The 26,158-nt window shown below is 38.6% G+C and overlaps 1 protein-coding gene across 1 annotated transcript in view; it reads right to left on the reverse strand.

The window, feature by feature from the left end:
• LOC137255642 (active breakpoint cluster region-related protein-like) overlaps window positions 1-26,158 on the reverse strand; it is a 76,320-nt gene that overhangs the window by 18,987 nt on the left and 31,175 nt on the right. Inside the window, exons 3-6 of the mRNA XM_067793108.1 lie at window positions 3,942-4,138; window positions 2,355-2,477; window positions 1,677-1,862; window positions 374-481 (exon numbers count right to left, since the gene is read on the reverse strand). Coding sequence (XP_067649209.1) covers window positions 374-481; window positions 1,677-1,862; window positions 2,355-2,477; window positions 3,942-4,138 — 614 coding nt within the window. The remainder of the gene's footprint in view (window positions 1-373; window positions 482-1,676; window positions 1,863-2,354; window positions 2,478-3,941; window positions 4,139-26,158) is intronic.

The following is a 26,158-nucleotide window of genomic DNA, read 5'->3' on the forward strand; positions in this document are numbered from 1 at the left end:
GATTTTTGGTTGCAGCAGACCTGGATGCATCAGTAAAAACTGTGAGTGAGTGAGTGAGGATATTAGTTCTACACCCCACTAAGCAATATTCCAACTATAAAGCAATGGTCTGCAAATAATCAAATTTGGACCAGACAATCAAGTGATCAACATCATGAGCATCGACCTACACAGACTGGATACAACATGTGTCAACCAGGACAGACAGACTGGTGACACAACCCTTTAGTCACCTCTGTGAACAAGCATGGGTTTCCGAAGATCAATTCTAACATGGATCTGCATGGCTCTTGGTAGTGGCATGATATCTACATCTTTCTTCATTCCTATAAACAGGGCCCAAAAGAAAAGTTAATAATTTGGAATAACTCACCCCTGCAATCTCCATGAACTGTGGGTTTTCCTGGGAGCACCTATGTATGGTATTTACAGCTACCTGGTAGTTCTTCATGTACTTGCCGAACTCAGGAAACTGGAACACCTGGTGTTTAAAACAACAGTGATAACATACATACCAATCTCATTACTTCATAGTACAGCATTTCAAATTATTTAAATATGACCTGTTTTAGCAGTGATACGGTTGAAATATTGCCAAAGTCATTATTAATTTTAACTCACTCAGATACACTTACTTCAGATCACACAGTTTAGATGAGAAATCATTGGACAATTATGAAAAGAGTGAGTGTGTGCGTTTCATGATGGTTTTAGTGATATTCCAGCAATGTCATGGCAGGAGACTCCAGAAATGGACAATTACATAACAAACAGCTCTGACATGCATTGTCAAAACTTCTGATTTCTTCATTAAAAAGACGAGTGGAGATTAAAGCTGTCACAAATCAAATGGACTCAACAAGAACTTCATTACTGTATTAAATCCTTACGAACTTTCTCTGAAATCAATCCACTATTACATTTAACAAAACGTTTGGCTCCTTAATACTGTGTACTGTTATGTTTCTTTTAACGTTCGTTCACCTTATGAACATGTTACCATGTATCCTGATTGTGTGTTACTCAAAATTAAAAAAGCTGACAATCATGATATCTTCCGTTCGCGTGTATCAAACTTACACATGAAATCAGTGTCAAAATAATCATGCAACATGGATTTTCTCGTCTTGGGACAACATGCAAATATTTCCTCCTAAATGCACAAACAATCAGAATGATGTTTCAGTTACACTTAAGAGGCAGCTTCATGTTTGTAATCAAATCACGTAAGGTACACCAAGAATTGATATCACAAAATACATCAAACCTGGGAATTTAGTGAGACCACAAGGCTACCATACTGCCTGTAGTTATCCACAGCGACGACGAATACCATGAACAGTAGCAGTAGCAAATGTTGTTTATTGTTTCACACCACACTCAGGAATAATCAAGCTATATCCAGTGATCAACATCACGAGCATCATTCTGTGTAACTCTGGGATACAATGTCGTGTCAAGGGAGTCAGCGAGCCTGATTACCTGATCCTGTTAGTCACCTTGTACGACAAGCATGGATTACTGAAAATCAATTCTAACCCAGATCTTCAAGGGTCAGATCACAAAGAACTGAAATTTTATCCCTTGTAATAGATCTTGAATGTTCAGCATGAGATGCAAATACTTCACCACCTGTACTACCTGACCAGCTGAAGTAGAGCTTAATATTTACGTACCAGCATTTTGAAGATTTCCCCAATTTTCTGGTCATGTGACCAGTTGTTGACCTTTGGTTCCAGCTCCTTGACAAAATCCTGGTGAATAGCATACAGTTTCTTGATGTTGAAGAATATGGCATTGTTGTCCTCCTCTGAGATTACAGGTTTCGAGGTCTGACTTGAGGCCTCCAGTGACCTCTTGTACTGAAATAAGGAACATTTTATCTCATCAGTGAGTGAATGAGTTTAGTCTCACACAGCAAAGTCAGGGAAAACCAGAAGTTTGTTTGGTATTCGCCAAGATGGTGGGCAAACAAAAACAGTGCATTATCATAAACCATGTATAACTGCCCACAGAAAATCAAATGAGTTGTAATTTAACGTCACATCAGCAATATTTCAGCCATATCGTGACGAGAACAAACATGATTATAAAGAATGTGTATATATTCTAAAACCCGTCGTCAAAGTACCGTAATAACTAGAGTATCAAAATTCAAATTTAAAACTAGCATATGAAGTTAAACTGACAGCACAGAAAATCAAAGAATTGTATAGTGTGATAGTATAACTCTGAATAATAGTATTTACTTAAGTCATGGTTGAAAAAAACTGATACAATACATTTATACCCATACTTCAGTATCAGGAAGTTATCATGATACAATCAGCACTTGGACGTGGTCGTGTACTTACATGAATAAGAAGTTCAAGGGTGGCGAGATAACTCTTCTCACTCTCCAACACTCCTTTCACTATGTACTGTCTCATCTGCAGCAGCTTGTCGCGGGCAGATAACTCTTCTGGTACACCGTCAGTCTGCAGGACACACAGACACTTAGCCAGGATTCACATACAGAAACATGATATGAATAATGTCTTCAACAAGTGGGCAGATAACTCCCATCATAAGTCTGTAGGACACTTGGCCAGGATTCACATACAGAAACGTAATATGAATAATGTCTTCAACAAGTGGGCAGATAACTCCCATCATAAGTCTGTAGGACACTTGGCCAGGATTCACATACAGAAACATGATATGAATAATGTCTTCAACAAGTGGGCAGATAACTCCCATCATAAGTCTGTAGGACACTTGGCCAGGATTCACATACAGAAACGTAATATGAATAATGTCTTCAACAAGTGGGCAGATAACTCCCATCATAAGTCTGTAGGACACTTGGCCAGGATTCACATACAGAAACATGATATGAATAATGTCTTCAACAAGTGGGCAGATAACTCCCATCATAAGTCTGTAGGACACTTGGCCAGGATTCACATACAGAAACATGATATGAATAATGTCTTCAACAAGTGGGCAGATAACTCCCATCATAAGTCTGTAGGACACTTGGCCAGGATTCACATACAGAAACATGATATGAATAATGTCTTCAATAAGTGGGCAGATAACTCCCACTGTTAGTCTGAAGGGACTCACGGATAAATACATAATAAGGGCTCACTCAAGGTAGGGTTCAGACACAAGAAGTGAGAGAGTGAGTTTAGTTTTTTGCCTCACTTAGCAATATTTCAGCTATATGGTGTCGGTCTGTAAATGATCGAGTCTGGCCCAGATACTCTAATCATCAACAGCATGAGCATCAATCTGTGCAACTGGGAACCAATGATGTGTCAACCAAGTCAGTGAGCCTGACTGCTCAGACACAAGGACTACAGGGGAGCAAGAGGGACTGAACTGATTCCTACTTGAGGGATATTTGCTTATGACATCAATCATTGGTTTGTTTATGGGATTGACCATTCTGTATTTTAAGGGCCATGACCACTTGCTATCCACAAAATACATTTAAGGCATGGACAACTTTCTAAGACATTATCCACATAGAAGTGCAATTTGTTTTTGAGAGAAAAACCTGAGGCAAAATTTGTTTTCTGCCTATTATTTTATTGATCAACTCCACATAAATTACAATCCATTCCAATCTTCAGAATGCCACAGGATAGGACATCAAAGATGAGAGAATGACCAAAGCTTAATACAACTTACCACAGTTTCAATTATATAAGCCTACTCTTGGAAGAGAATCTCATGGTAGTTACAGACCCATGTAATGCTGACACAGCAACCGATCCTGACTTAACTAAGGGACATAACTCTGCTAAATACCTTAGACCACTGGGTAATATGAATGACATTCACATCTGTAAACTGAGTGAGTGAGTTAAACTTTAAAATCAAATTGACAAATCTCACTCATAAAATGATGGCACCATCACAACGACGAACTTACCATGTTCCTTTTCACATACCTCATCAAATGACACCTCCTCCTCTCCGCTGCTGACCATTGGGGATTCGAGCGCCACTCTCATGATCTGGGGGGAAACCGGCATGGGGATGTTGGGTTGTGAGTCCACGCTCTGGTCAGGTGACCTGCTCTCTGCTTCATGATTGGTTGATCCTTCAAGCTCTGAGGCTGGGATGAACACGATGTCGGAAGCAAGAGCTGTAAAAAAGAATCGTAGACTTATAAGACCAATTAAACACAAAGGCTATTTAAACGCCCTTGTTTTCAGCATAGTTATTGGGGACTGTATTGCTTGAGCTATTATGCATGGTGGAGGAACCATTTTTACTTTTTGACAATCTAGTTGTCAAAACCACTGGTCCACTGATAAAGCTGTCAAACCATGTATGAGCTTGCAATACAAGTAAGCTTTTGAGGATAATCAATGTGCTACAAATATTGTCTATAGTAGAGGCTTTGGTGGGAGAATAGCACCATTCATTGACCATGGATGATGATAGAGTTATTCTGTATGATATGCTTTGTACAAGTAGTTGAGACATTTGAAGTGTCAGGTCCACAGAGATACAACAGGGCGTCTATATGGTAGGGGAAGTTTGTCTGGGGAAGCAGTGACATTTCTCTTGTGCTTGGGGTAGATGTGGGTTTTCAGGTGTGTTTGGGTACTTATGGAGTTTCTGTCATGGCTGTGGTAGTTGCGCTGTTCCTGATGTATCACGGACAGTTTACTTTTGAGGCTAGGGTAGTTGCGACTTTTCTGTTTTAGGAGGGATTGTTGTTCTGTTTCTGTTGTATCATGGATAGTTTACTTTCGAGATTGGGATAGTTGTGGGTTTTCTGTTGTAGGAAGGATAGTTGTGCTGTTTCTGTTTTATGAGGGATAGTTGCACTTTTGAGGTTAAAGTGCTTGTGGAGTTTTATTTGCTGTGGGCATGATAGGGCTATTTACAAGACTATCAACAAGTTCAACCAAACGACTATGACATAACGACACTGTTGGAAACAAGAGTATTACAGCACAATACAGCTACAAGATTCAATACAATAGGACCAACCACACCAGGATAACTTCTGAACACAAATCCTTTAGTTTCACACAATCTTCATATCTGTGACACTTCGGATCTGGCCTCCAAAACTCTTACAACATACCCCCATAAACACGTTGATCAGGAAGTAAACAAGTGAACGATGTGCAGTGATATGGTAGCTACACAACACAACACAACACAACACAACCCCACAGTTGTCAACAGGTGTCTCACAACTCCGTTCCACCAACATGAATATATTTACCACATATAAGACGCAATATTATCCAAACTCTTAAAAGGATTGAATATGTTGCTCATACCACCATGAACATATTTACCACACATAATGCATAATCTTGTGCAATCTCTCAGCAAAGAAAAGAACATGTTCCTTCTCACATAGTCGCTTCAGCCTTAAAATGACATAATGTAAGTGACAGCAATCCCAAATCTGGGCTTGATACCTAGAACTACAATATTGTACATGAGAATGACATATTCCTCATAGTGAGTTGGGTTCTGTTGTCACTATTTCATAGTTTATTCAACCTATCATGTGGGGTGTGTTTAACTTTCAATATTGATGATAAGATGATTAGGCATACATGTTATATGCTGTTTCATAACCTATCCTGGTATTTATAAGGAATTTGTTTATTCTTATTATTACTTTTTCATCTATTGCAAAGTGATAAATTTACAAAATTCATTAGTGCTTCAAATACAGTAGGTTAAGTTTGCATTCATCATATTTACATGACATAAAGCTAATTACCACATCCTCTTCTTTATTGATTTTTTACATCAAGTTGTGTGTAAGTCTGTCCCCAGAACTAACTGATCAAATTAACACAAGTCATACTTAAGTCTAGAATGATAAGGCAAGTCTAGATTGTCTCAGCCCCAGGGCCAGAATTTAAGTTTGGGTTTGTTTTGTAGATAAGTATATTCATGTATTTTTTAAAGAAATAATTTTTCTGACAATAAATGTTAATCTACATGAAGTTAGTGAGTGAGTAAATGAGTGAGCTTAGTTTAGTTTAGTTTAGTTTTGAGCTGCTTTCACCAATATCACAGGGTGAGACACCAGAAATGGATTTTACACAGGGGAAATAAACCTGGACCTTTGACATGAGCATCTGCCTTAACCACTAGGCTACTTCACTGCCCAGTAACCAATCAGCCTTCTACATGTGGCAGTCTCATTAAATGAAACAACCCTGCTGCATAGTACAGAGAAAAGGGAGGATCCAAATCCTAGATACTTCACTGCTGATTGAATCTAGGGTCTTCTTTAATCATTAACTTTTAACATTACAGGACTGCATGACTAATGCGCTAACACTGAACATAGCCTGTGACTGTTTCTAACAATGACACCAGTCATGCTGTACATTCCCTCAGTCATCATTAGGTGTGGTTCAAAACCAACACACCTGGTGTAATGTCCCACGTCACGCCATTATTGACGTATGGACACATACAATACACTCAGAGGAGCTTGCTCAATCGATCAATGACCTGAGTTGCTGTGAGCTAATCTTGAAGTGCAATATTTTCTTTCGGTGACTCACAATTCCAGCATTCAATAACTAAAACTACTTTCAAATGCTTTGAACTTGACACAGTTACGGCATGTTTATTCAATGACTTGTTGCAACGGAGGACAGAAATAGTATCTGTCCCCACCAGAGATCACACTCAGTAAATGTAGTGACATCATTCCTCCATATTGCCACAACATGCACACATGCTAGTTGCCTACAACTGTTTGAAATTAACACAACTTGTTCTGACTAATCCCTGTGAAGTCAATGACACTCTCGGTGATGTTTATATCAACAGTGAGATGTAAAGCTTTTAGTGTGGCATACAGTAGTAATCATGGTGTAGTTTAAATGGGGGAAAGTTTTGTCTATGTCAATTTCTGTAATATGATGACTAAACTGTGAGGATATATACATGCCTATTCCTCATTCTGTTCATCACTTGATAGACTAATGCTTAGTCTCTGAATATATATAATTTTGATGGTAACAAACTAACCCATAAACTGAAAAGGAACCCAACTGGGAGACCAGAGATTCAGAACATGAGGAAATCTTGACTTGCTTCTTTCAGCACTTTAGCACACTGCGCCAACTTCTAAATGCCTATCAAATACAACAAGATGTTTCAGAGTATGTGCTCTACATATTATTCTCTTAATGCACTCCGAAATGTGTCCCTCATGCACCCAAAGCAGAAGTAAGAGTACTCTGCAAATTGCAGTGAACCTCAAATGACAGGTTGGTTGGGTAGCCTAGCAGTTGTGCAGGTTTAAAACGTTCACGTGTCATGCCGAAGATCCGATTCCTCACATACAATGTGTGAAGCACATTCTGGTGTCTCATGCACGGTTATTGCTGGAATATTACTGAAAAAAAGCGACATAAAACCCAACTCACTCACTCGTCATATTACAGAACTTTTCTACCATAAAATCTCCCCATTATGTGTATCACTTCTAAAATTGCATTCTACATTTGTTGCTGATGAAAAATAAACAGTTCTCAAATTTCAGTTACTTAAAACAAAGTTTAATCTGGATGCTGAGCATCAGACATATTATTTCTGGACTATGAAAAAAAATATTCAATAGATTTTTCTAAACCTGTCCTGACATATTATCACCTGAGTTGTTATCAATCAGACTAAGACTCTAAGAAATGTTATTTGTTTTAAATAGCTAATAAGATTATTTACTGTTGAAGACATATCACTGGACATGGGTGAGTTTAGTTTAGTAACGCCGCTTTTAGCAATGTACAAGAGGTACAACAGAAATGGACTTCAAATATTATACCCATGTAGGGAATTGACACCAGGTACACAACCCTGTGCACTTAACAGAACTCACGAATCCGTTGGTATATGACCAGATGGTGGCCACATGAACACGCGCATACACCTAGTTGCGGGTACAGCAACATGCAGTAAACTTGGACAAAGTGCTGTGACTATGTGTCCCAGTCCACCCAGCTGTCAATTGGGTACCTCGTTAAGATGAGAGAGCCACAATAAACTTGGTGCGCCTAGTGGCAGCAAGAGTTGTATACTCCCCAGGGAGTTGAGATTGACATACGATGTGCTGTTGAGATTGACATCCAGTGATCGAGGGAAAAATACCAGCGCCTTGGATATGTGCGCAATATAAACATCCTATCGATCTATCTATCTATCTATCTATCATAATCTCTTTGCGAGTCTTCCAACAAAATGTGTTAAGATCTATTGATAAAATCCTACTTACAAATATCTGAGGTCTTCTGAAGTTTTACAGTTATGTTGACATATTTCATTTCATTTCGAGATATTATCATCAGAAATCATTCTTATGACTATTTCTGCTTGTTACAAATGATAATCAGTAATCAGCTATGCACTTTATTGTGATTCTAAATATCAATGTGCAACTCCAGACAGGGTTGTCCATGCATGAAGTTTGTCATTATGACAGGTCACGTCATACAGTTGTCACATGTCAATGTTACTTAATTAATGGTCCCCAAGGGAAGTGTGTCATCACATCGTGCCATACACTAAACATGTTAGAACACTTACGGCAGGCGTACAGGAGCCTCAATCAGCTGAGCAGTTTTAACATTTGACGTAAATTGTAGAGAGACTGGCATGTCAGCCAAATAAAAATTATATTTTTAACGAAACACTGATAAAGAAAATTACACAAACATCATAATCTTATTTTCCTAAAATCAGAGGTATTTTAAGATTTTTTTCAATGAAATAATGCTGACAGTGCATTAAAAGATCTTTTCTATATTCACCCTGTCATCTGTGATTAACAATCACCTTTACAAACACAGCTCCTCTGTCTGTGAGTGAGTGAGTGAGTGAGTGAGTGAGTGAGTGAGTGAGTGAGTGAGTGAGTGAGTCCAGAAATGGGTTCCACACATTATACCCATGTGGGATATCGAATCTGGATCTTCAACGTAACAAGCAAATGCTTTAACCACAAGACACCATCTCTGTCTGTTAGTCCTTGAACAACAATATTTTCCCTTCTGCACAGCAAATTCTGCAATGCTTAAGCTCAAAATGAAGCAAGTCTGGATTCCATTGGTTCTACACATTAGTCTAACAGACTATGATCTAAGATATACAACTCAAGTTTTGATAGGGACATTTACATGACCATGATTAACAAAAGCACCAAAGACGGGTGATCCTTAACCTTTTTTTGAGTAGTATACTTGACACTGCATCACAGCATTCACATTTACAGTCACTGTCCCGATGCTCATCACCAACAAACTGTTTAAATCCACTGTGATCAAATCAAACAAAACGTAAGCAGCCTTGACTAAAAGGTGGAGGCTGTCAGTGGTTATTACTCATCACTACTTGAGGATCATACCTCAAGCAGTCATCCATTAAAGTGTTCAATTCACATGCCTAACTCATGACGACACACAGAGCTTACACTTCAATTCACAACCACAGGCTCCTTTCAAGTAGCAACCTTAACTAATGTTAACCTTAAATTCCATTTTTTAACATCACACTAAGGTTACCTTACTGAGTTACCTTAGTGCTTTGTGAAAGGAGGCCCTAACGTAACAACACTCCAAGCTTACACTACAGTTTATAACAACACAGACCATAAAGAATTTACACTACAGCTTACAACGAGGAACAACATACCACTAAAACCCAGCACATTGCCATTTCAACACAGGTGACATTTCTATTCCACATTTCTATTCATCGAAAAGAATTTGCATTAGGAAGCATTAACAAAAGAGTAGGGTCAAGCTTTTGATATTGTGTACACTGGATTTGCAATTTCAAAGGCCGTTCCACGTCCATATGTAGATGTAGTTTTATGCCGGAAGTAAAGTATTCCTTGTTGATTAAGAATGTATAGGGAGTGTGGCTGGACGTCACAGATGGGCACAACAGTCGTACTCGTGATGATCTGGGTTAGAACTGGATGTTAACAACCCTGATGCTTGGTAACAGACAGCTAATGGGATCAGGTGGTCAGGTGGTCGGACTCAGTGACACCTGTCATCATATTCCAGTTGTGTAGATTAATATTCATGATGTTGATCACTGGATTGTCTGGTGCACTCTTGATATAGCTAGAATATTGCTGAATAGAGCCTTTCAACAACAAACAAAACAACAGACAGTTTTAGGACTGGCTACAAGTATAGTCCCCAAACAATGTGAGAGTGAGTGAGTGAGTGAGCGAGCAAGCGAGCAGAGGGAGGGAGGTAACATGTAAAACCTTTTGTCTGATACTAAGACGCCAGCTCAACATGACATCTCACTCAATACTAAAGAGTCCTTGTACAACTGATCAAGCTGATAAGCGTCTTCAGCAACCTATTCACGCAGTTATAAGAGGTGACAAACAGGAAGTTGCTGACACGTGTCATTGTATCCCAACTGATTAATTATTTACAGGCAGCAATCATATTGTTGGGTGTGGTATTAAACACACATGAAGTGAGTGAGTATGTAAGGTTTATCTTGATTTTAGTAATATTCCAACAATATCATGCCCAAGCAAACAAGCCTTTCTAATAGGTAGATAACAGGATCTCATTCTCATGTACATGTTGAGAGCAGCATTTAACCAACATACATAGTCGTGTTGGACTGGATAGACTGAGATGTGTTTAGGTCTCTTTAAGCTTTCCTGAAATTCCTACAGCAGATAGTAGTTTTCTATATATTCTTTCAAACTCTGACAATATTATTTATAGACAAGGAAACATATTGATCACAGATAGCGACATGACTCTGGAATAATATACATGCAGAGTTTTATCTGATAGATATATTCATATTTTTTACACTGGAGAGAGCATGATAACGGCAATACACTCCATTGTCATAAACACACAGTCTTTGTATCAGTCTACACACGCTTTAGGACAGAGGTCAGTAGGTTGATAGGGCTGATTCACTGTGGGTTACAATCAATTATATCAGAGGTGTTTCATGCTGCATGCATGACTACTGCACTAAGCAACGTCTATGCGTGTCTGTGTGTGCCTGTACTAATCCAGACTAATGCTGGTTTTTTAATGCTATCCTTCATAACAATGGAACCACACCCTATAATAATATACACTGTGAGTGAGTGAGTGAGTGAGAGTGAGTTTTAAGGCATTTTTGTGCAACATTCCAGCAATATCATTGTGTGGGACACCAGAAAAAGGGAACTGAACCCAGGTCTTCTGCACGACAATGGAACGCATTAGCCACTTGGCTAACCATCAGAGATTGAGTTTTAGTGAACAAATTCAGTTGAAACATTTATCAAACTGAAACCTTTTCCAGAATAGTTACCAAGCAACAATTGCAACACAAAAACACGCACAGATACACAGACACACACACAAACACTGGCACACAGATTCACATACGCACAGACACACACTCTGAAAAAGACACACACAGACACACTTTGACATAGACACACACACAGACACACTCTAACATAGACAGACACACACACTGACAGACTCTCACACACAGACATACAGACTAACACACACACAGACACACACTGACATACACTCACACACAGACACACACACACTGACATACAGACTTACACACACAGACACTGACAGACACACATACAGACACTCTGACATAGACACACACACAGACACACACACACTGACATACACTCACACAGAGACACACACACTGACATACAGACTTACACACACAGACAGGGTGGTTACCATGGTAAATATAGTTACCCTATGGTATCAATTCAACAGAAATAATTTGTCTGATACTCACTCATAAATCCTCTGTCATCAAATGTACAAACTAGTTACGGTACTGGTTCTGAGAGGTGAAGGATAGGGAGTGAACTTCAACATCAACATCAAACTTAGGTGGGGTGATCCAAACCCATCCCCAAAACATGAACATTCTCATCCCTACATGATAAACACCATCCTGTTTACATCCTTTCAACATTTACAGAACTTTACAATCAACATGACGGCCATCTCACATGTGCAAAGATAGTAAATAAGAAACCTGTGTAAAAAACATAGCAAAACTTAATATCAACTATTCTTCTCGAACATGTACATGTGTCCCATGGCGTGCAGTCACACTGTAAACAACATCTGTGACGTCACAATACACGGTACACCCTCCCTCCTTCATCGTCACAGGTGACTGCTACAGTGCTCCACCCAGCACCAACACTCAGTGTAAAGGGACAGTGCATTCAGGACACAAACTTCAAGTTATTAAATTCAAACATGACAACACATCGACTTTGACTTCAGACTCACCACCAGTTATTCAAGATGTTCAAATACTCAATATAATAATCATAGTTCTCCAGGCATGACATGCCCAGTATTGAAACAAGAGTCAGTGAGCTAGTTAAGATTTAACATGACATTGGCAATATTTCAGCCATATGAGGAGATGTATTAGACTGTGAAATGCAATGAGTATAATAGAATAACCTGTTGTCAAAGGACAGTACAACAACTAGAATATCACAATGACAACTAAGACTAGTATGAAAAGTTAGAATTATAAGCATTATAGCGACAGTAAAATATAAAAACTGGCTAGACTTTATTGAAACAAGGACAAAAACAGGAATTTCATGTTAGGATATAAAACAGCATCTTTATGCTGGGGCGCCGATTTGAGTGAGTGAGTACACTTGGTTAGTTATCGTACAGACCCTGAAGTATATATATCCAAGAAAGCCCACACAAGTCTAGAAAATGTAGCAAGTCTAGATTTCCTTACCTTCAATTTATTCATTGTGCACTTTGACAATACATCAGAAACATTCAGATCAAATCTAAATCATAACTTCCCATCCTTATCAAAAGTTGAACAGCATGGACCCTCAGCGAAGCCATCCTTACACCATATCCCATCATCCTCATCTTCACACACAGCATCTTGACACAAGAAAGCAATCAACTAATTGCCCAGCTTCATCGACCATGGAGATCGGACTTAATGTCAGTGTTGTGCCTAGATTTAGGGTAGAACCTCTCGGGTTTTCCCCATTCATGACAAACGTGTCCAACCGACAGGAAACCGCCAAACAACTCATGGACAGAGACTATGATAAATGCCTGCCTTGTAATTTTATCTCTTTGAACAAACATTCCTGGCCAGGTCACTAAGCTAATCCACTGCATTAGGAATATGAAGTAAAACACAACTCAAAGTAAATTCTATGAAATTTCATCTCCTTGAGATAGAGAGAGTGAGTTAGTTAACACTGCCCTTACAGCATTGTGGTTCTGTAAGCCTGCCAGCTTGGTGTGGGAGTCCAACTGATGTTGGCTTGGAGCTTTTACCAGAATGAGTTTTGTTCCGCCTTGGATCATAAGCATGATAATTGTGTTGAAACATGATAAACTCAGGAGCAAGAGAGCCAGGAACAAATATGTAATCCCATCTGCAGACAAAGGGTACTCCCAAAGGCTACTGAAGAAATGTTCTATATGGGAACTTCAGCCTCCTTAAGTCATTTTTGTAATGCTGAGTGAGTAAATGCATACTTTTGAGTGGGTGAGTGAGTGTGGTTTTATGCCACTTTTGCAATGTTTCAGCAATATCATGGCAGTGGACACCAGAAATTGATTATTAAAGCCAGGGCCCACTTGCATAAACAGATCCCATTCTCCTACACAGGCTTAATATAGTTGTAGCACTAAGATTGCTTTGTGTAAGTAGGCCTAGGTCTTCAGCATGACACTCGAACAAGTTGCTCACTAGACTACTCTCCTCTGTCCCTTTCAGAGTGAGTGAGTGAGTGAGTGAGTGAGTGAGTGAGTGAGGTTTCACACCATTCACAATATTCCATCAGTATCATGACAGAGGAAGCATGGGCCCCACACATGTTGGCAATTGAAACCTGGACCTTTGACGCACACAGCAGCTGCCTCGCTCCCCCTGCCAGAGATGACAAGGGGAAGAGAATGGAACATAATCAAACACATGATCTGGAATCCATGGGACAATAACCCTTCCAGACTAGTCAAAACTGTCCAGGACTCCAGATAAGAACCAGATCTGTGTATGTATGAAAAGAAAAAATGCATGATATAGCAGGAAATAATTTACAAAAGGTGGCTGATACACAACACAATAGTGGTATATGGTCTTAGAATAATTTACAGTGACAATTACTTGAAAAAAAAATGAAAAATTGTATTATTGTTTATTGACATGCAGACACAAGAGTAGCAATGTTGTGGTGCATATATGTAACAAAACAAGATTACTGGTACTCCATTAAATTCTATTCTGTACTCTAAATGTTCTCTTTAACTGACAAAATAAGGAGTATATACTCCAGATGTTTACACATTATTTGGAGTCCAGCTGTCTCAAACGAAAAGGTTTTAAGAATATGACAGACTATTAAATATAGTGAGTGAGTGAGTTAATATTTAACGTCACATCGGCAATATCTCAGCCATATCGTGATGATATTAAATATATTATAAGGATAAGTTTACACTGAATATTAAATACAGAACTTGACAACCAATCACTGCTTGTCAGGATCAAGAACACGATCTTACACTGTTCTTCCTTCATCAAGTTCACCATGGTAATGATCATGCATGTGTCTGTGGTGCATATATCATACTCCTCCTCATCAGCACCCAAACCCATCTTCCAGTATCTAGTTGTGGACTTTCCAGCCACAACCCTTGAAACAACCTCCAATAAGCCAACACTGTCTGTAACACCCGACCCAGGTTACCATGAGGTGACCATCAATCAATGCAGTGCTAACGAGCTAGCTTACCTGTACATGACACAGGTGTACTGATCTGTCTGACCTTACCTGGACACTGGCCAACAGGTGGTCAAGCCAAATACAGGTGATTATCTGCATCATGCCTTACACACACAAACATTATCTTGAATAGTACAATGTACAGTGAGTGGTGACGTCATTAGCTTAAGTAAGACTGGTTTCCATTCACTGAATGGAATATGATTTCAATTTTGACTCTTTCACTATGTCTACACATCTAAAACCAAGAAAGGTTTAAAACTAAAACTTATATATACTGTTTGCCCTTTTTGACCCGAGTGACCATTAAATTTCACTTCTAATGCAGACAATCAATCCACTTGCGACAGTCTATCCACCAGACCAAGTACATGATCTATCCACCTGACAATGCAAACAGTTTACCCACCAGAAAATGCAGGTGGTCTATCCATTAGACCACGCAGATGGTCTATCCACTCATAAATGCAGATGTTTATCCACCTAAAAATGCAAATTGTCTATCCACCCAAAAATGCAGATGGTTTATCCACCCAAAAAAGCAAATTGTCTATCCAGCCGAAAATGCAGATGAACTATCCACCAGACCATGCAGATGAACTACCCAAATGAAAATGCAGACCACTGATATTGACCAAGAATGGAGACCTAAGCAGAAAATACTCACAAGGAACTGTACCTGTGTTCAACACATTCTAGGCACTATGATTCTGTGTTTGTTAACCCTGCCATGTTAACGTTCTATAATCAGGCATGACACAAATTCACAATTCTGGTTTAAAAGACATCTTCTTGAGCCAACACTCAGACCCTTGTGACCTTTTGGGTGAACCTTTAACATTTAGAAGTATTTAAACAGGATTTTAACTTCAAAGCAGTGATTCGTGAGCAGACTGTGTCACTGTCAGTGACTCTTGGCACATTCTGTCTTGTATTTACAGTGAAAGCCAAAAGAATTACAAAACACTGTCCACACTGCGAGTTTTTTCGACTAAAGTGGTTACATAGCAACACAGTGATCACGGACACTGACAATGACTTTGACATGAAAATGGAAATATTTTTTACCTAGGATTAATCTGGTGAACAGCAGTTAAACAGATAGTTTTCCATGTCACAACCATGACCTGTCTGATAATCTCTCCAATACCAGCAATGACACACAACAACATAAAACAACATTCCACTGTTCACTTGACAGGCAGATTTAACATACTAGAACAACATCTAAATAACAGTAAAGAGTGAAAAATATTACTTCTTTTAACCACATTTCAATGCTGGCATGATGGAAAAGTGTAATGATTCTATTGAATGAAAATGGTTTCTTATTTTAGTGCCATTCTGAGAATGGAGTGTCAGATAAGGACAAACTTTGTGGATGAACAACTTTATTCAGGTAACACAGCATCTTAATTCCCGTGTCATCAAGCAGTGTCAATCTTGTATTGAAAGATCACATGACATAATGGTGTTACTATCTACACAGCAATGGCAGACAGAAAGAAGTTGTGTATCCTTAGAAATACTTTTTAGCTAAAATGATCTTTGTTTTGATGCACCTGATCAGTGATCTCACTGCAGTTCTTATCCTAATCTTACATGATATCTTGTTATTGTTTTTTCTTGACGATTCAGCTTATTGTTCAAGGTCAATGTCCCCAAACATATCCTACATGCATCAATCGTTTGATCCAGTTCGTGTCAATTGGGTCATCCAGTGCCAAACCTGTTGCTTCTCTCCAACACAAATATGGCCTATGCTGGCAAATATCACGATATGGACCCCTACACAAACAATCAATTCATCAAAATATTATCTCAGCAATTACACGCTCTTTAGTGTTGTTTTAGCTGTGATCCTCAGACAACAACCAATATGGTTAAGAAATTTGTCATCTGGCGCGATGTTCTATTAGGAATGTTCAGAGCAAATGTTTTGTTTGACTGCAAACAAAATTTCTGGATTAAACACTGATTTAGATTCCAGACAATGTCATGTTTACTAGTCAGGACTAGTATTAGAACGTAAACAGAATTCTCATGTGCAATAATTGTTCCAAAAGCTTTTGTAATGATATGACCTGTTGTAACTCTATACTGTATCACTAGGCTCACGAATGGTATACTGTACAAACATTTTGTGGGTAAGGGTCCTTGAGATCTTCCATACTAGCTAGAAACTGCAAATTACAATTCAGTGTGCCAATCCACAAGCATTCGTAAGGCTGCAAAATATCTCAACTTCATACTTTATAATGGGATTACAAATGGCCTAGAGCTACAAACGTTGTGTGTATTTGGTCCTTGATTACCAACTACATGTATGTCTATTGTCAATTGTTTCATGGATCTTTCATCAAATGACTGAAAAAACATCTTTGTTATGTGTATGGCCAACATTCAATTACTATACTGACTCTAAAAAGCATCCACACACTTGAAAACTGACTACTAATAAATAAATACACAAATAGTGTGTTTTTGGTTTGTTGTTTTCTAAATGCAACACTCATACAATTCTTTTATTTTAGTTGTAGAAATTTCTAAAAGAAAATTCAAGACATATTGCCACTATAGAAGCTGATTTCCAAACACATAAATTGTCACTATTATGCACCTGTCAGCTTTCAGACATGTACCAAAACACTACGTGGCATGACATGCATGTCAAGTATCAATGAATATCCCCAGTACTCCACTCACAACACATTTGTATGCATATGAATTGTGACAAACATGAGCTGCATTCTGTTTCCAACCAGCCCTCAATGTACTGTCATAGCTCTAGATGGAAAAAGTCCAAATTCTCTACAAGTTCTAAATTACAGGTCTCACAAGGTCCTTTTCAGGCTAAATGCATTGCTCGTCCCCTAAAGGTTAAATAATTTTCAGAGAGAAAGCATCAGTTTAACTTCCAGTAAGATAATCCAAGCTAAGAACTGTTTGCCATTTGATCGTAAAGGGAAACGTGTTCATTAGAGACAGTTTTCAATGACGAGGAACTACTTTTTTCTGTAGACAATGTCTTTATTGCAATAGATGCAACGTTTCTGTGTAAGTACTAACACTGCCATCAGGCAAGTGATGATAAGCATTAAATTCAAAGCCGAGGGTAACAACCAGCACACTTTTCATATCTGACCCCATTCCTCAAAGCAGTTATAGCGGACGACAGTCATACTCCCATACTCTACACAGACTTATGACTGTCTTAACCCTACAACTGCTTCGAGGAATAGAGCCCATGAGTAGCCATCAAGGCTGTCACAGAGGAAGTATGTATTTTGAAAACATAATTTTAATTTTTTATGAGTGGGTGAGAGAGAACTTTTTCTGCCCGATTTTTTTATTATAAAGCAATCTTACATCACTTATGACTGGGTATACTGAAAATTGGCTTCACAAACTCAACCTGGCTTCTGCTAAACAGGCAACTTGTCACCCATCGTTTTGTAACAGTGAATGTGTGAGCTTTGTTACTTTCTTTTCTCTTCAAGATAAAACCTTTCCTTCATCTGCTGATAACTTTTTTCTATGGGATGATAAAGTGTACAGCATCGTCATGAGAGCTTGGGTGACTCAGTGTCAAGATAATGGTGAGATTGTTGGTGTCAGGAAGCTGATATCCCAGCTACTACATGGCACTGTAGCCACATCACACCTACAGGAAGCGTAACTATCTTACAGTGACAGCAATGGCCACATGTGGTTAGTCAGATTCAGGGAAATACTATTATTGACATACTCCATCTTCCTGGTGTACAAGCTGCCCTTACAAACCTGAGAAGCATAGACACAAGTTCCCCAGAAAAAATTGCCCGATAGTTGTTGATGTATTTGTATGCCTAAATATTATATTTGATTGGTTTTTGCAGATTACTTTGATCACTTCATCAGATCCAAGACTGTGGAACCTCCTTCAACTTTACTTCGACATTCGACCTTTTTGATCACCAAAACATACAACAAAAAGTCAGAACTACAAATAACGTTGATAACCTTTCCACCTCTGTCTGGGATAAATAAAACGACAATCTGTGATCCGGTGGGAATCGTGACTCCTGCAGCTGTAAGCCACACATGGACTGATCACAGATGTGATCCATGATCCCTGCTATTAATAGATTGATATATACTGCTTACTGCCTGCCTCGACACTCAGTGCCTGTCCGACTCCATGGTGACTCGCCACATTATCCAGGATTTCATATCTTCGAAGTTTAACGTAGGCTTTAGATAATATGTATGAATGAATTCAGAAAGAACATTTGGCAGCTGCATCTTGAGAAAGGTCAAAGTTTACCAACTGAAATCTTTGTATCGATTATAAAAAAGGAAACACTCCTGAGCTAGAAAATAAACACAATAATCAAATGATTCCTTCAAACAACTGAAAGCTTATGTGCAGCTTTAGAAATTTGTTGCTTTTTAAAACTAATCAAAACTTTATTGCTTTTAGTTTTGTAGTCTGATCTGTTTGAACGAGACAAAAATGTTTGCTGTTTCAAGTTTCTAATAGTTTTATTTCATTTGCAGCAGAATAAAGATCGGAAAATAGTTCAGGATTAACTTCTGGTCAATGAAGACCACCATTATTGGATTTCACTCTTCTTCAGCATGATCTAGCATTCTTGTCCAAGAGACTAGAACTAATTTCAAAAGTTTCATCACTGGCCCTTAAATTAACCTGGCCTACATTTTTTAGAGGATTGCTAATCAAGTGCTCAATTATGATCTAGACTCAATTACTATTTATATGGTGCTGGAACATTGTGAAGAGTTGCACTAATAACAAGCAAATAATGTGTCTTAACTGACAATTGAGAAAAGAGGTTTGTGTGTCTTGGGGTAGACAGAGATTTCCACATATGTAAGGATAAGCTCACTGATGGGACAAAACAACTGCCATACAGATCCTGAAGCAATCATACCCAAGAAAGTCCACGTAAGTCTAGAAAATGTTGCAAGGCTACATTTCCACAGCTCTAAAAATGAATAAAGTCTCAGGGCTCCTTCTCAATATGTTTTAATTTACATTTTTTCCTGTAAAATATGTCCGTTTCAGACGTTAGCTGTTTGCCTGGTTGGAATCCCTGAATCTCCTGACTAGAATCCCTTTTAATGACGTAGCATTGATAATGCTACTCGTGAAGTAGATAGAAAATCTTTGATCTCACTCACTCACTCATTCAACTACCCAAGATCTAGTCTTCAGCTACTCACACCTGTTCACACATGTAAGTAACAGAATTGGGTGGTTAGTCTTGCTGACTTGCTTGAGACATTTTATCCTATTCCAACTGTGTAGATTGATGCTCATGCTGTTGATCAGTAGATTGTCTGGTCCAGACTGGATTACAATGTATTTACAGATTGCCGTCGCTACATAGTTGTTAAACAACAAACTTACTCACCCACTCACTCAATTGTCTGTCATCTACCCTCCCACCAAACCACTCACCAATACCACCCACCCACCCATCCACCTACCCATCCACCTACCCATCAATACCCATCCATCAATACCCATCCATCCACCTACCGAATTTACCACTCACTCACAGTGATTCATGATAAAAATCTTGTAATATTTATCAATACCCACTCCTCTTCCCGGAAACATGTCTGCTGCTAAATATTATCATCCTGCATTCTCCACAAAATACCCCAAAACCAACAATTCAATAAAACATTGTTTACAAGTCATCTATTTTCATCTTAGTGAACATCTCTACCATTGCTGACAGCAAATTCAGACAGTGGGTCCATTATAATCACAGGGCCTGACCATTACTGACTTCTTCTACAAATGCTGGTCTGAAGAACCCTCAGAGACTTCAAGTCTGTGAGAAGTTCTCATAATTAACAAATAAACCCTTACTTCCTTCCTCATGTGCACTAAATGCACCTATTGTAACCCACGTTTGTTAAACTATAAACAGGATAAATTAGATAATTTTCAAGTTATTTAGATTTCAGAAGAAACTTGACTGCCTGGGTTTGAAGTCACATATTTTTACATCTGAGGTATCACCTTAGAGATTCATAAATAACTGATGCATTTTTTCTCATTTCCCTCAATTGACTTTTGCAAAGAGTCAGTGTGGATATACTGGGAACTGTTCTTTTGAATTCAATGTATGTGTGTGGATTGTGTTTGTGTGTGAGGTACGTGACGTGTGAAGTTGCTTGCTTGTGTGTGACGCAGCGCACATGTGACTGACTGCAGAGGAAAACCCTATCATCAGGCTAGTGGCCACACGACCCTATAGTCTAATGCATATTACACTTTCTTTGTTCTATTCTAGTACATTTTAGGGTTGAGTCACAGATCCAGTCTACTCTTAAGACGAGTAGACACTGGCATGTCTCCCATGAGTGAATTTAATAATATAGACTAGGAAAACTTTATCAATGCCTACACTACAACTCATTTCCATTTGCAACCTTGCTCTTTTATGCTGATTTTATTCCTGGATGGTTTGAATGGAAAGGCATTGAGGCTTGCCTCTTGTTATTATTTAGATTTAAAATAACAAAACTATTTTGGGTGAAACATTTGAAATACTAGGACAATTCGGCCACAAGGGTCAAGGTCAACTTGTCCGCCATTTACATATCACCTGGTGTATAAAATTTTGTCTTATCATCCCTGACCACAGCTGACCTTAGTATCAGTGTTCAGTATCAACACATCCAGCATAGCTGACGCTCCCAGCAATCACCAGCAAACTGGTTATGTCATCCTATGAGAAACAAATTAGCGCTTCACGCTCATAGTTTGGTTGGTTGTTGTTTAACGCTGCACTCAGCAATATTCCAGTCTGAAAATAATTGAGTCTGGACCAGGCAATCCAGTGCTCAACAGAACGAGCATCGATCTACACAAATGGGATACAATGGGATCAGTAAAGTGACTAAAATATGACGTCTTCCACTTACTTAAATTGCTGAAGAAAAATCTTTATCGCTGACAATGTTCAAGAGGATTGTCTTTTGATTTATAGGTCTATATTCAGTGAGTGAATGAGAATAGTGATATACCGTTTTAAGCAATATTCCAGCAATATCACTTCAGGGACACCATAAATGGGCTTCACACATTGTACCCATGTGGGGAATCAAACCCTGGTCTTCGGTGTGACATGCTAACACTTTGACCACGAAGCTAACCACCAAGCAAATATATGCAAACATATCTAAAGCCTTACAAATCCAAATCCAAGGTGCTAAACAGGTGAAATTATCTCGAAACCTGAAACAGCCAACCAAACATTCTTCATCCCCAGGACAAGCAGGAAGTCATGTTTATCTCAAAATCGGCATCACTGACATCACGCCACACAAACACCACATCCAACTTGTGAAACCATGTTATTATTTACAAATCTCCTCTGATGACAACCATAACATATACTTCCTCATTTGTGAAAACACAATTTAATTTGGTCGCAAACAGGCGATGCCAAGTATAGATTGACCATCAACAAAAGGCATTGTTTTATATAAATACAACACTTCCTGCCCTCAGCAGCCTGTTCATTAACTGTAAATGTTGCTGTGTATGTCTGTGTCGAAGTCAACAGGTAGATGAAGAACCAATGAAACAGGGCCTTTGTTCTCTGCAAGGCCGCTATGGGTGGCACGGTTGCTGAGTTTTCCTACGTGCATGTTTATTACTGTTTCACATCTTGGCTTCACCAAATAATGTATGTGCATTGTGGGTAATGGTGGTAAATATTTTAAAAAATGACGAAAATGTTCAAAATGTTAAATAGCAGTTTGATCGCTGACCTCCATTGTCGTCTCAGCCAAATTTCTTCTTGTAAAATCCAAACAAGTTGTTTTGATGTTAAACATGGTTGAAGTTCTAACAGTGCTGTTACTTCAAAGTAACAGGTGCCATGAATGACAAGCTCGTTAGTTGTTGTTTCATGCCCAATTCAGCAATATTTCAGCGATTCGGATGCGGCCTGTAATTAATCAATTCTGGACCCAACAATCTGGTCTGTGGACATACAACCCGTTATATCCAGTTCTGTCTGGCTGATCGATATGTCTACAGACATTCATATTGAAATTCATTGCAAAATTGATCGATGTACACCAATAATCATTGAATATATTGCCTGCATTCTTCCATCTGTCATTTGTTATCAACCTCAAAAACATGTACAGTGGAAGTCCCTCTTCAATCAGCATTCATTGGGACTTGCAAAAAATGCCCATATAGAGGGCGTGATGGTTTAGAGATCTGTGTGCCATAAAATATGACTGAACAACCTGTTGATAGTGATCATCATATCTTTGAGTAGGCCAAGGAATTGCATCAAAATCTTTGATCAGCTGAGTATTCTGTTCAAGAGTTAATTCCAATCTAGTCTGCTTGCCTGGTTTAGCCACCTTGACACAGTGAACGAATGACAAATTGCTACATGCCAATTAATTTACAATACAAGTGACAGAAGTGTCTCTTGCCAATTTGACTAATCTTTCTCCATACTTCTTTTATCAGGCAACATCAATGAGATTAATATCGATGATAATCCACTGTGTTATTAATACTTGTTCAACCAATCAGCCCATCAACAGGAGAGCCAAGATACTGGATGCCGTCATTTGAGTGTTTTTTGTTGTGCCAAAGTACGGAATAGACTGAACCTGGATAAGTGGGGTGTGTAAATGATTATAAAAAAACTAGCTGCTACAGGGACCAAATTCTAGTGCCGATATTGACAGCATGCTGGTTTAGAGGGCTGCCAGTTTTGAGCACTTCCCTGTAATCATACACGGAACTCCTCAACACAGTTTTGATAAAAAACAATTTACAAATTGTAGTCTAAGCAGCCATATTGGACATTTGATCACAATACATGCACAACTTACATGTCATACGGAACAAGGCGGTGATTAGTTTCACTTTCTAAATCACTGGAATGCAGTTTCTGACTTGTCACATATTACTTATGTAACCTTCATGAATGAAATGAAAACATGCATGATTTTGAAAAATACAATACACCAGAACAATCAAACATATCCTCAACCAAATTCACGAGCATGTGAAATCATTTACCAACATTTCAGTAATACATGGGTGGAGGGTAGCCAAGTGAGTAAGGTGTTCTCCTGTCATGCCAAAGATCCCGGTTCCATTCCCTACGGGGTACAATGTGTGAAGCCCATATCTGGTGTCCCCTGCTGTGATCTTGCTAGAATAGTGCTAAACTCATTAGTCTACTGGTCAAGCTACCATATTGGATTTGAATATTACATGAACACATCCTAATATCCAGTTCACAACCAGTGCTTACAGATTGATAATCATGAAATATGATACAGAGTAAATTAGATCAAGAACAGTACTGTTAGGAAATTACGAGATATATCACCGGCCATAAAAGGAGACTGTACCCAATGATGTATTGCGATCAATAACAAGTTATACAACCTCATCAGTTTACTTCATGTGTTTACCATCCCCCAAAAGAATGATAATCATATCAAGAAGGAAAACATGCTTACATCCATGCTGATTAAATTAAAGGCAACATACATAACCTCAAAACCTGTAAAATGTTCTAAAATGTTGAATATATTAATTTTGATAAGTCTCATAAAATTAGATTACACCCGTAAGAGTCTTCCAGAGTTCAATGTCATGAAAATTAAGCCATGTTTCCTTCCCATGGATTTACAGCAGTCAGTTTTTCAGAATCAGAATTTTTCTTTATAATCTTGCAAACATAATCTACAGAGATTGATATAACCACAGCACTTGAACGAACTGAGTGGTCAGTAATGGCCCCCAAAGAATTCAACATTCATTTCTGCTCTTTCAACAGAATTCCAAATCGGTGAACATTTTCAATGAATTCTCCAAGTATTCATCACAATAACATGACTGAAACAAACAACAACTTTCCGCGGCACAGGAAACAACCCTCTGCCAAGACCAAGTGTCATTTGTTTGCAAAAGTGAATACTTAGAAAGACTCAAATTTCCGTGGGCTGAAGATTAATCCTGATGCAAATGGCCAGTTGCTGCAGTAAAAGCTCTCCTTGGCAAAAGGTAAAGGAAAATATTTGAAGAATCTTAATTGTTGAGCAAGTGGGGTTTGTCCGTGTTTTACTGTCCCGAGATTGGAACTGAAACTAAGCATCCCTTCCTGCTAATCGTCCCTGGGTACGTACTTCACCTGGAGGCTGGTCCACATTACTGAAAGAGACTCAAACACAGCTATTCTATCAACAGCCATGAGACTCTTTTCCGGTTTACAAATCTTAATTTGCAGATCCTGTCTCTATTCATCTGTTTAAGGTTTTACATTATCTCACATGTATCATGTTGAAAGGAAATCGCTTTCAATAAACCAGCACACAGATCACACTGCACCTTAAATAGGTTGAAGAGGATGGATTTTCCGCCCATGGGTGTGGGTGAAGTGAAATTCTCATAAAAATTTGAATCGAGAAATGTGATACGTATGACTGCCAGGATGATCTTTTAACTTATTTCAGCGGAACAGAAAGCAGATGTTTGTTGATGCATCTCCACTATTCCTGCATCATCATTAAAACTTGAAAATTGAATTTTAAATTTAGATTTTAAATTTAAAATGTATGGTAACAACATGACATCACATAACAACTTCAGTGGCATGAGGATAATTGAAATGAAGTAACAGACCAACATCTGACATTCTGTTAGGGAAGAAGGAGTTCAGGAGCTTGGAGTGCTCTTCTGGGTTTTTATTCATTGAAAAAATAAACTGTCCAAGGAAAATTGCTAAAAAAACCCAAAACAATCTCCACGCTGCTGAAAAAATAACATTGTCAGACACAAAATATACAGTGATACAAATGTCGTTGTGAAAAGAAATTAGACATGGTTTTATGTAAAAAAATATCCCTCAGGGACTTTAACCCTCCTGCAATTTTTATATGATGTACCAGGGTGCCAAAGTAATATTTGCTCAGTGTTAAAGATACCAGTCTCTGTGTCTGGACTACACAGAAAGAACATTGAGGTAAATTTCATAAATCAACAGGACTTTCTTGAACTACAGGTTCTTCAGTGATCACCCCAGCAGTGAGGTGGATTGAACATCTGCCAGGGGTCTGGAGGTCCAGGTTTAATCCCTGGTTGAATAATATAACAAAACATTAATGATGGTCCTTGTTAATACTGTTATTACTTTGCCTGGTGGTTGACTTGAAGGAGTGTAACAAGGTCAGCTTAAAGTCAGGTTACAGTGAGTGAGTTTTGTTTTATGCCACCTTTAGCAACATTAGAGGAATATCGAGGTGGGTGGGACACCAGAAATGACCTTCACACATTGTAACCAT

Source organism: Haliotis asinina, chromosome 1, assembly GCF_037392515.1.
Source record: "Haliotis asinina isolate JCU_RB_2024 chromosome 1, JCU_Hal_asi_v2, whole genome shotgun sequence".
Classification (NCBI taxonomy): Eukaryota; Metazoa; Mollusca; class Gastropoda; order Lepetellida; family Haliotidae; genus Haliotis; species Haliotis asinina.